Source organism: Bombus vancouverensis, chromosome 1 (genome assembly GCF_051014615.1).
Source record: "Bombus vancouverensis nearcticus chromosome 1, iyBomVanc1_principal, whole genome shotgun sequence".
NCBI classification, from domain to species: domain Eukaryota; kingdom Metazoa; phylum Arthropoda; class Insecta; order Hymenoptera; family Apidae; genus Bombus; species Bombus vancouverensis.
In genome coordinates, this window is record NC_134911.1 from 532559 (window position 1) to 545582 (window position 13024).

General features: G+C 29.3%; 1 protein-coding gene across 2 annotated transcripts in view; it reads left to right on the forward strand.

The window, feature by feature from the left end:
• The first annotated feature begins 323 nt into the window (after positions 1-323).
• superdeath (Suppressor of ER stress-induced death) overlaps positions 324-13024 on the forward strand; it is a 50730-nt gene continuing 38029 nt past the window's right edge. The window contains exons 1-3 of one of the 2 annotated variants that reach the window (XM_076618363.1): positions 324-590; positions 2437-2523; positions 12137-12506. In XM_076618363.1, the coding sequence (XP_076474478.1) occupies positions 12150-12506 (357 nt within the window). In that variant the 5' untranslated portion in view covers positions 324-590; positions 2437-2523; positions 12137-12149. The remainder of the gene's footprint in view (positions 591-2436; positions 2524-12136; positions 12507-13024) is intronic. The other variant, XM_033343821.2, reaches the window with a different exon arrangement.

A 13024-nucleotide genomic window follows, 5' to 3' on the forward strand; every position in this document is an offset into this window, starting at 1 on the left:
TTGACTGTAGATAATTTCAAAGAGTCAGCGAATTCTCGGTATACGAACTGTTCAATCCCAATCAGTTCAGATAAATAGAATTTTATTGTTTCGTAGATGAATCATAAAACGCGCGACATCTCGTTCATGTATCCGACGGACAACGACTGTACGGTTTCGTGTGATCCGAAGGACCGTATGCAGGTGGGAGGATGTGAGGTTAAGGTGATTCAGCGATCGACGAGTAATCGATCGGGCCAAGCAGGAAGCGTCGATGGCAAGGAGAGAGGACCGAGGAAGTTACGAAGCTGGAATGCGCACCAGTCCGCGACAGTCTCGCGCAAACCATCGAGTTGAGCGGCAGGTTCTCGACGCGTCGTCGGTTTCTCCTGGTCTACCTTTATGATCGTCGTTAATTGGCATGCCTCGTCGGAAACTAATGTTCAAAGTTTTGTCGCGCTGAACGCTGTTTCGTGTGATATAAGGTCGTGTGTATTCGTTTCTCTCGTGTATCCATTTTAACTTTCAATTAGTTTCGATCACTGCGGAGTAATTTCACGTGATTTACAGGCTCTTCAGTAATCTAGGCATCGTTCTGTTTACTGTTCATGGTAGGTAAATTTTGAAATGAAACATTATGTGTCAGTTATTGTAAATCTATAATCTAGAATGTGAGATAACCGTGATTTGTGGATTTAATATAAGGCAGATATATAATAGTATATAAAAGTAATATATGGTATATTTTTAGTTGTGTGAAGCTTTTGTCGTGCATTGTGAACTATCTGGTTTAGTTTAAGTAAAAAATTCTTCTTGTTACTGAAGCGAGTTGAAGTAAATTAAGTTGTAAAAGTTAAAAATTCTTTCACGAACAAACATTATTTGAGGAATTTATCATGTATTGTATCATGAGACAAAATTTTTTTGTTTGAATTATATCGATTTATTTGTTGGAAATAAGTGAAAATTATATGAATCGTTTTGTGTTTAGGCGATAGTACTTGAATGTAATTTTATTTGGGAAGAAGTGTTCTTTGACACCTTTCCTAAATGAAATTCTACATTACAATTTATAAATATAATTTGGAATAGAAACGTTGTGCATAAGCATTATAGACAAAAATAGAAAAAATATAATTTTGAAAAGTAATTTAAAATTTTAATCATCTTTTCTACTTGATAATCCCCCAATCTATATGGGTAAATGTCTCGTCATTATTTTATAATTATTTAGGACATTTTTAAGCAGCATAAAATGTTATATTAGTAACATTACAAGTGAACATTTTGAATTAATGGTATAATCGTTGTTGCGACATTTGACACGGTATAGAATTCTTGCTAAGATTTCGTACATAGTAATTGACATATAGGCATTTGCTGGTGTGTTTGGTATGAGAAAACATTACGGCAGTCTATGTTTGTATCTGCGTGAATAAGCTCAATTGTTACTATCATAGTTGTGATATAACTTTTATTAATATTGTAAGAAAAATGAAAGCAACGAAATAATTGCATTATTAAGATTGGGCTCTTTTTACTATATACGGTGTATTATGTGTATTTGTATATTCACTATACATATAAACGTGATGTTTTGTGTACCTTGGATTCTTTAATATTTCAGTTACTTTTGCTGATAGCACACCCTAAAAATTTAATGTTCTTACTATCTGTGCAGATTAAATATATTTATTTTCGATATTCAAAGATTTTTATTATATGCTGCAATCTATTACTATAACAAGTAGGAATGTAGAAGAGATCTTGTAACTTAAATATATTTCAAAAAGACTGAAAATCAATGCAATGAAATGCATGCTTTGTAAATTTCTTTCTGCTAAATTAAATTATCAATGTGATTAAGTCAAGCATTATTGCACATCTTCTATTTGTTATTCCCATTTATCGTGTGCATTTATCATGTTATTTTATCAAGTTCTTAGCACACTGTGTGGAAACCCCTTAATCATGGGTGAAATAGGAAGAATTCTAACATTACAAAAATAAGATATTCTGCTTTAAACATTTTATGTATTTTACGAAGGAAATGACAAATAATTCAAAATTTACTCCAATACTCAAAAGGAAATAATACAAAATAAAGTATAAATTGACTGGGAGCAATAAACTGGCATTATAAACGTGCCAATTTAAGAAAAGTATCAAATTCTGTTCCAACAATAAGATAAACTGTCATACACGAGACTATATATATATAGTAGCGTAACATTATATACATACATATATATACATATATTACTATAAATGTATGTATGTAATGTGCAACATATTGTCACAACTTTTCAGATATATGCCTATCTTTTTCTTTACTTTATATATGCCTATATAGTTAAATGAGACTTTATTGTTCAACTTTTGTAGTAATAGACTGTATTATACATCGAAAATTATTGAGCATCAAAATTGGATGCATTTATTACGTAAAATTTGCAGAAACTTGTGCTACTTTTTTGTCACGGTGTGTACAAACTACAAATCAGGACAAAGCTGTTTGGTTTAAAATGATGAACATCGAGATTCGTGAGTTTTTCCACAAAATCATTATTTTTCAAGTTTTCAACGGTTTTCCTTTAGACAGAAATACATATTCTTTTTATACACCAATCGATCCGCTTTTTTAGTTTCAAAAGTATTACAGTACTTCTTTGCATCCTAAAATACATTGTTTAGAAGATATTTTAACTTTAATCTTTACAAATCTGATGTATAAAAAAAAGGACAATATAAATCAAGAATATTGTCTTGCGCCTTCCCTTGTCTTTCATACGATAAGTTTTACAAAATTAAAGTTGAAATACCTTTGAACTACTCGTTTTCAGGTACAGGTATCTCAATACTAATGAACTTCATCTTGACATAATCTTTTAATCAATAAAAGTAATTAATATTTTTGTAATATCTTCGAAACAGGTTCCTGAAAACTATTTATTTCTGTTACTTTTTCGGAATTTTTCATATATTTAGTTATAATAGAAGCAAACTATACTTTTCGTCTATACTGCATAATTTATTAAGTAAAAGTAATACCTACAGAGTTTTTCTTTAATTTTTATCAAATTTATTCAAAAAGAGAATAATGTAGCTTGTTAGACTGATTCTGTTTTTTTTTATTTTTAAAAATACAATAATTTTATACAATATTCATTATGCTTTTATAATCATTATATGAAATATCTTCGCGTATAATTTAAAAGTATAATTTTTGTAATGTGTCCTAATAAATATTCTTTATTAATAACATTCTATTTTACTTCAACGATATCATAATAATGAAATAATATTATTCAACAAGTACTTTTACTAAATTGCTTAATTTCTCTTTGTATTGAAATATGTATGTAATTTGAAGGTAATATGTATGTAATTTGAATAATTTGAAGGTTACCCTATTTATACCCCAAACATAACAAAGGAAACCCAAAGTATATTATGTTTATCATTATATCATTTAGTGACACTGTAATCTATGTTAGATGTTAAGAAAATCCAAAAATATTAACAAGAAACTGTAAACATTGGAAACAGTAAACCAAAATTAGGATAGAATTTTTGCCCTTATTATTAATTTTAAACATTTCAGAAAAGCACATATAATAATATACATATAATAAAATATAATAAAATATATATAATAAAATAATTCATGAAGAACATTTTTTTAACTAATTTCCTCGTACATACTATCATTCAATTTTTTATTCATTTATTTCGTTACCTTATATTGCTTGATGCTCATGTATTGAAATCTATTTATTATAATATATTATACTTAACTGCACTATAATATATTTTTAATAATTAAATGAAACAATTAAGTGAAACATTTATGAACAATTTTTGTATATCATATCTTTCTTTTAGTTGTCAAAGCATTTAACCGTACTGCCTGTAGTCGATTTATTATTAGTTAAAATTAATTTTAATCAAATATTAGTTATTGTAATTAACAATGTATTAACCTCATTCTTTATTTTGATTGTGCATTATGATGTTATATTTCTGCATTGTTTTCTACTAATATACTACAATAAGATAACTTTTAAGTCTTCTAATTCTATAATATTTATATTCATTATATGTATATTATATATAGTTACTACCATTAATATTCGCACACACTTTAAAACAGAATAACTTTTTTGTGATAGATCTAAACGACAACATTTTTTTAGAAACTAGATAGATCAATTTATTCCATGACGTATAAAAAAATTTTGAAAAAATTGCAATCGATCGAAATCGAGAAGAAGAAAGTAGAGGGCGCTTTTTACAACTTTTTATCTAGGCCTGTAATAAAAAGTTAAGCAACACATTTTGAAGATTTATGGCAGTTATAAACATATATATGTTTGATGCGGAAACAAGCGACATGTATTCAAAAATGTAGAAATCTTTACAGCTTAGATCTTTACATTCTTTATTTTATTACAGTTATAAACTGATAGTCTTGAACAAATGCAGTTTTCATTATTCTGAATCGTTTATAATCTATAACAGCTATACGTTAACTGATTTCGATAAAATTTTCAGCATATATATAACTGGCATGAATCTCCACAATATATTGTTTAAGCTTTTGTTATAAACTGAAATAAAAAAAGTTGTAGAAAGTGACTTTCTTTTTCTGTTCACAATTTCAACCAGTTACATTTTTTTCAACATTTTTGTACGTCATCTGGTAACTAACTTCTCAAAAAGAAAAAGAGTAGAGAGAAATTAAGTCGCTTGATCCAATTTTAAAAAGATAATTTTGTTCTAAAAGATTTCCGAATATTAATAGGAGTAACTATACATATATTGTGATACTTTTTTACGATTAATGTTAGTTTATCGGTATCACATGGCGTGAAAGTTACAATCTGTCGCAAAAATGTTCAGAAACCTATATAATTTAAGCCATTTTAAATAAATATACATATAAGTGAAGAGAAGAGAAATATATTATGTTATGCAGGGATATATTTACAACGAAGATAACAAGAATGCAAAAATTCTTTATTTATTACATATACTTGTTTAAATAATAATAGAGTAATGGAAGAATAACTCTTTATTATGTCACCAAAATATTTTGATGAAAATATTCGAACATAATAATAATATATTTACATACGTATGTATACATGTATTGCAACTTAAGTCCAAGCATTTACGCTTTTAAAGTAGCAATATTATAACGCAATTATCCATATATATTTTTAAATCACACGATTGAATAACGCAACCTCGGTCAACAAAATCCAAATAGCAGACTGTTCAGTAGTAATGGTAGAATAAGTAGTTCACACAACAGAATTTTATCATAACAGTGATAGTATGAAGTCGTAATTGCTTACATTGACCGAATCAATCGATATTCCCATAAATCGATCTCACAGAAGTTGCAGTTGCTATTAACTGATCCGTTAGCAATAAGAGGCGACGGCGACGGCCAATTAGAAAGACTTTTCCGTCCGTTTAAAGGCAACTCGCGTTTCCTTGACGTGTTTATTCTGAACGTGAAATTACTTTTAATGATCGCTTGCCTTCACCCTGTTTACGCCGGAGAGGAAGTTTCTCCGGGACAATGCTCCAATGACAGCCTTCGTGTATTTCGTCACAGATGCTAATTACAGTGTGTACATATAGGTAGGTCTGAAGGATGGAACGCCGCGCCGTGCCGGTGAGGATGAAAAAAACGTGTGACTGAATTCTTGAATAAACAGGTTGAAATCAATATTATTTACGAACAAATGACACGTTTCTTCGATGACAAACAATGAGTGTTTAAACGTTCTAAATTTTTAAAAATAAAAAGTTTATATACAAGTGTTTAAAAAGTTTATATACAATACTATGCAGAAGTTTTAGCCACTTATTAACTGGAAGTGCATCTGTGGTTTGTTTCTATTAATAAGTATTAAGTATTACTTTATGTTACTTTATATCAGATAGTCCTAAAAAGTATTTAATTAAAAAATTATTAGTAATTCACTTAATAAGTATTAATTACCTAGAAATAATTAATATTCCATGTCAAAAGTTTCAGGTCATCTATCAAACGGAAATGTTCTGTTTTTATAAATGAATATTAAGATAGATGATAGTTATTTATATTTGTTGTTGCTTTTTAAATACTTAATTCAAACATTATGCATAGTTTGCCAAAAAAATTATTATAAAAAGTTAGTTTAATTAAAACAGTTATGATACCGGTTTCAGTTCTTGAAACAGTTAAAAGAACCGAAAAGATGTTATAACTGTTCTGAATATAACGGTTCTCGCGCACATCAGTTTCAGTTCTTGAAGATCGATATTATATCGGTTCCATATCTCTGTAACTATTATTTTTCGGCTTTGTACTGGTTACGATGCAGTATTGTATAATCTATAATACGTACATACATGATATATGTATTCTTACATGTATCAATTTGATTTCGATTCTTACTGACCTTCACTCTTATTCATTTTGGGAAATTGTTAATACATATGTATTAAATATTACAAGTATGAGCATTAAATACTTTAAGATTTACATTCAAAATTAAATTGTAATATAATGATAACCATCTACTATTTATTATTTTAGAATTAGTGATAGGATAGTATTAAAATTCTAAATTCCAGCTATGTTTTCTATGAAGAGTCAAATAAAACGGATGTTGGTAATTATTTAGTAGTCATGTTGAAGAAAGCAACATTTTGAACAACTACTTCCCCACTAGGAGAGGAATACACTATTTCCCCAGGTTTTTACCTTACGGCGGTCGGACAAAAAACATCTAACCTCTTTTCTCTTTAAGCCTCTTTTCAATTTACAATCGCACGCGACTCACAGTTGTGCGATTAGAAAATCCATTATCGTATATAGCATAATTCCCATTCGCACTACCGCGACTACAAAAGTCAAGGCGCGATTCACCGCGACAGTGGTCGCGCACAACTACAAAGTATATGGAGTATATCGTGCTGTACCCGCGTGCACAACAGTCGCGCGCGGCTGAATGTCGTTTTGCTGCTAGAATGTGAGGAGTCCTCATTGAGGACATTTTAATATAAAGCCAATAAAAAAATGAAGCTGACCTTTGTTCGGTGTCGCGCGCGATACCAAAGTTTCTAACATGCCTCGTAAATCTCGTGTCACTTGAATCTCTGTGAATGTGTTGTGAGAATTGTTCAAGAATTGTATAAAGGTCAACCTTATCCTTTTTAATAGAACCGCACATTTTTTAACACGTCAATCAATCTGTCATGGAATTCCTTACAAAAGAAATTATTATCCTATTTATGACAAAAAACTATTAATATTGAAAACAAATGTTTGATATTAAAGTATTCGGATGGAATTTGTAGGACTAGTCGCAAGGGACCTAACCCCATTCTTTTGTTTGTATTTATATAAATGAAGATTGAGCGAGGCGACTATGCTTGTCGCTGTATCAAAAATAGACATAAATAGGTATGAGCAGGATTAACTGTAGTAGTACCGACGATTATTTGCGGATATGTCGGAACCTAAGAGAGTCTCGGGATAACATGTGTAGGAAGAAGATCTTCAAAATGTTGATTTCTGCAACATATTTGAAAAGCATCGAAATCGAGAACGGGATGACTTTAAATTCCGATACCTCTAAGCTTGTGCATTACGCTATTACGGTGACAAATCTATACCGAAATAGATGAGTACCGAAACCGAAATCGATATATGTACAGGGTATAAAAGATAAAGATTTATAAAAAAGCTAGTGGAGAAATGACCTTAACCTTGAAGTTCAGGATCAAAATTTTATATTATTGCAACGTATTCTACGCATCATAAGAAACAAAATTCTGAAAGAAACCATGAGGCGTAAATGACACTTCCTTTAAAAAAAAAAAAAATGTTAAAGTTTCAGCTGGCTTAAATTCTTTATACTGGTTTTATTGCCAGTGACGTGTAAAAAAAGTAGCATCTATTAATACAGGTTAATATTCCAAATCTCTCATTATGTATTGCACATATTCCTTTTTTTGTCCTTTTCTTTTTCTTTTTCTCGCTCAAGCTTATCCCCAAAATTATGTGTAATTCTTCACTTTCAATAATAAAAACGACGTTTAATTCGATGTATTCCACTCCGGTTTCTTTTCCGCCAATGATGATTCTGATAGGTATTCGGAATCGTAGTTAAGTAAAACACAATAAAATATCAAAAATCTGTTTGATTTTGCAAATATTTATTTTGTATCGTAGGCAATAGAAAGTATACTCGACTTGGCATTACTATCGAACAGATAGAACCGAATCATGAAGGATGTATCTTATTCCATAAAGAAGGAAGTTCAGTGATCTAAAGAATGATGTGACCCATGAGTAGCGAATCACTTTATTTCACTTACTAAGAGTAAATGTAAATATAAGTACAAATATACAGGGTCATTGGTAACTGGTGATACAAGCGGAAAGGGGGTGATTCTACGTGAAAAAAGAAATTGAAAATATAGAATAAAAATTTTTTTTTAAATTTTTCCATCGAGATAACGATCTACAGTGAGATCCGTTATAACGAGACGTGATAAAGTGCAGGCGTACCGAGCGAAAATTCAAAGTCGATTTTCTCGAAAACAAAGCCTCAGACGAAAAATTTTTATTCTATATTTTCGACCTCTTTTTTCGCGTAGAATCGCCCCCTTTCCGCTTGTACCACCAGTTACCAATGACCCTGTATATATTTGTTCCGAATAAAGTTAATTTGAGAATCATTAAAATTTTACCATGTTTTTCCGAGAGAAGGGGTAATTTCCGACATTCTAAATTTCTATTCCTCGTAATGAGTAGAATGCGTTGCAATAATCAAGGTTAATGTCGTTGCCACAGTAACTTCTTTTTCAAAATTCCTCCAATCCGAAAGTGTACAATGTGGAATAACGCTACGATTCCTTTATACTTACTTTCTTTACACTTCGTACGTAGTACCGAAAGCCGAAATAAATTTTTGGGATGGGAATTTATTTTATCTGCATATCGTTCGAAAATAATTGCAAAAATAATGAACGATATATTAATTATGAGACCCCACTACAATTAAAATTCCTAATTTATAGAAATAAATTTTTTAATTTCAATCTTAAGATACGTAATACCACACTTGTAATATGTATTTAATACATATCAATGTTTTCGCAAAATCAATAAATGAATCAATAAGAACCGAAATCGAACCGGCATTAGAATGCTGATATCTACTATATGACCTTATAGAACTGGGCCGTAACTGATGCAGAACCGAAAAATGACAGTTACATAACCGATATGAAATTTACGCAATATCGGTACCAAAGAACCGAAAACAAAATCGATATGAGCGAGAACCCTTATATCCATAAAAGTTATAATATTTGTTCGGTTCTCATAATTATTTCAATCAGAACCGATATATCTACATATATGTATAATGGTTTAAGACAGTCATTTTTATAATCATTGAAATGATTAATATTTTGTGCAATATGCTTTTATTCGCTAGACATCAAATCCTTTTGAAGGATCCTGTTAAATAATGTTTCAATAAACTTATTATATCTGTGTCATCCCTTTATTAGTGATTCAAGTAATTTATTCTTAATGTGAACTTCCTTTCTTCTCATAGCACATTCTATAATAAATCTTATGTTTAATTAGGAGTTTATTTACTATCTAACAAAATTTTGAACCAGATAAAACTACAGACACATAATACCATAAAGGGAATATCTAAATATTCATATCTACTGTCTACATGTATAACATCATATGAAAATATTTCTTAAAGATATAGATTAGTTGCCATTATAAGGTTATTATCGTAAATGCCTTAAGACTTTTGGATAATACTGTCAAATAGTTTTTAAATATTTTGAAGGAAGAAAAATTAGTTATATCATAAAAATATTCAACTACTAATAATACTCGAGAATATTCCGATTATTAGCATAACTTTAACTCTGTGTTCTATATCTAAAATAAATACAGATAAAACAACAAAGATGTAGTATATTGAAATATACTGTATAGATGTCAGAAAACAAAAAGCTTTTGCCTTAAAATAAATCGTTATTCAAATATTAAAAGAAATGTTGAAAGAAGAAGCGAATTTTCGTGTCTCGAAAATGTTCGAGCATTTTATAAATTAATGTTATTAAATACTAAAAAACTGAACTGGCAATTTTATATAAAGGTTTAATAATTTATTCGATGCCCCTTTTGCTTATCCTCAAAAAGAGATGTTTTAACTAGTTTAATATGTAGAAGATTATTTTTTGTTAGTAATCAATGCTGTATGTTATTCTTCTGTTAAACGAATTTGTCATTCTTCTTTAGTGTTTATTATTGTTTCTTACTAATCCTGTAGTTCTGTCCATTCCGTAGAGGCGGTCATATTGTAAAAACTTCTTAACTTAATTTAATATCTTTGATTTGTAATGTATTGTGGTATTCTCGCAAATTTAAAATTCATTTTTTTCCATTTACGTTCTAATACTTCGACAATAAATCAGTATAGTTTTCCTTTTTTGACTACTGACATAAAATATTCTAAAAAATTATAACATAACATATTACAATACGGTCTATAGATGTCAGAAATAAAAAATTCGCTAATTTAAAATGTATCAAACATAAAAAATCTGTTAATTAATTATGTAATGTTACCCGAGTATTACAAGATAAACCGATGAAGAATATGCATTTTCAAGTTGCAAGGATATTGGGTGATATTAGAAAATTTATGTTATCAAATTAAGATAACAAGTTTCTTTACATAATTATGATCATTCCTATGGAATGAACTGCATTGGGGAATTAGTAAAAGACAATAATAAACAGTAAAGGAAAATGATAAACTCGAGTAATTGAGGAATAAAATATAGCGTCGATTACTAACAAAAAATAATCTTCATCACATTAAACTGCTTAAAAGATGTTACTGAACAAAAGGAGTATCAGGTAAAATTTTTAGCAAAAATTGTCATTTTAGTGTTTTTAACTGTTGTTTTAGTGTTTTTCAATTTATAAAGTGTCTGAACATTTTTGGGATATGAAAATTCACTTTATTTCAATAATTTTTTAAATATTTAATAAATGGTTTATTTTAAATTAAAAGCTTTTTACTTTCTGACATTCATGTAATGCTGACATTCAATGTGTTGCTAAACATTTCTGTTGTCTTGTCTATATTTGTTTCAGATATAGAACATAGAAGTTAAAATTATACTAGAGTCTGAATATTTTCGAGACACCGAATATTCATTGTATAATACAATACATATTTCGAAAATCTTTCTTAATATTCTTTATACATGCATTCAAAATATTCTTTACAGAATACAGCTTGTATGAACGAATGTAGAATTTAGCTTCAATATTGCCTTATAAGAGAACAAGGAATACTAATCAATAATAAATTAATTATGTATAAATTAATATAGTTTGATACAGTTTAAAATTATCAGGTGTTGTGTACATTACTAATTGGCGATTCTGCTTTCTTAGCTTATAATCACATGTCGTAATGTACATATGTCGAAAGAGGTGTTGTTCAGAATGTTGAGCTTGATAACATATTTCAAAGTCATGAAGTCGGTGAGATCGCCCTTATTTCCAATAATAAATATAATTGCTGTAAATTTCTATTCTAATGCAATAAAGTAAATCTTTAATTCATTATTTGTCTGGTATATTATATGTATACAAAGTAAAAAATATTTTTACGTCTATGTCAATTGTTAGTTACAGAAACCAATTGTTAGTTACAAAAAAAAAAATTGAAAGTTTACATATAGTAGCCTAACCCCAATCAAGAATGACACATTTAAAATTTTAAATATATCTTTTATGATTGTCAATAAATTAGTTCACAATAATAACTTTAACATAAAGTTAAAGATGCTGCTTTTAAATTATTATTTAATATTTTCTAAATATTTCTCAATATCCGTATTCATTTATTACTAATTATTTATTAATATTTATTAATAATGAATTATTGAATAATCTTTCACCTTCAAATTTTATTTTAATTCTAGATTTCTTCTCTAACATTAACCTTAATTTTGCCAAAAATAGTACCACTATATACGACAGTATTATCGGATGCTTATCAAGACCAAAATTATCACTTTCTTTTCGTCGTTTCAGGTTTACACGTGATATGACCCAGTCCCGCGAGGTTTTGGCGATGATGGACGCACACACAACAACGTTTGGACGTAAAAGAGGTTGCACAGTCTCTCCTTGCGGCGCTTTCCTTTTTGGTGCTGCTGTCTTTATATCTTTGGTCGTGACCGGGCTTCTGGTCTATCATCTTGCGCCATGTCTTGAGGAAAAGCTCGTTAAACCATGCGGTGACTTCTGTAATTCAGAATTCGAGGGTCGTGGTCTGTTTAATAAGGACACGTATAACAAGAAAAAATTGGACGTCCGATTACCAAGATCTGTGGTGCCAGATTCGTACGAGTTGAAGCTAATACCGTTCATACAAGTGGGAAATTTTACTTTCCATGGCGAGGTACGAATCGTTCTCTTCTTTCTTTCTTTTCTAGTCTTCAACTGTATCCTTGAACGAGAACTTTCTATTAACACATCTCGATTAACATATACATACGTATTACCGATTGGACGAAGATTGATTGTTCGTCTGAATTAATTTCGTTGCAGTATAGAAATTATACTGTTTATTGACGTTTCTTCGAAATACGTTGTTTTTAGAAAGATTTGATTGATTACCTCTTAAATGAAGGAAAAATGTTTATTAAACGTTCAAAGAAAGTTGAATCGTTTAAAGCAGCGTTTCTCAATTTTTTTTTAAATCATAACACCCATTTATTAAGTTTATATTCTTTACTTACATTATATGAAGAATTGCACTATCCAGAATAATAAGACGATCGTTTTTCACGTGTCTTTAATTTTTATAACCAATCCATGTATACAGTTGTTTTTTAATAATCGTTTTAAGGTCGGTCTTTATCTCCAGTAGATGTTTATGCATTTATGGAAAATTTGAAAATGCAAAAATATATATAA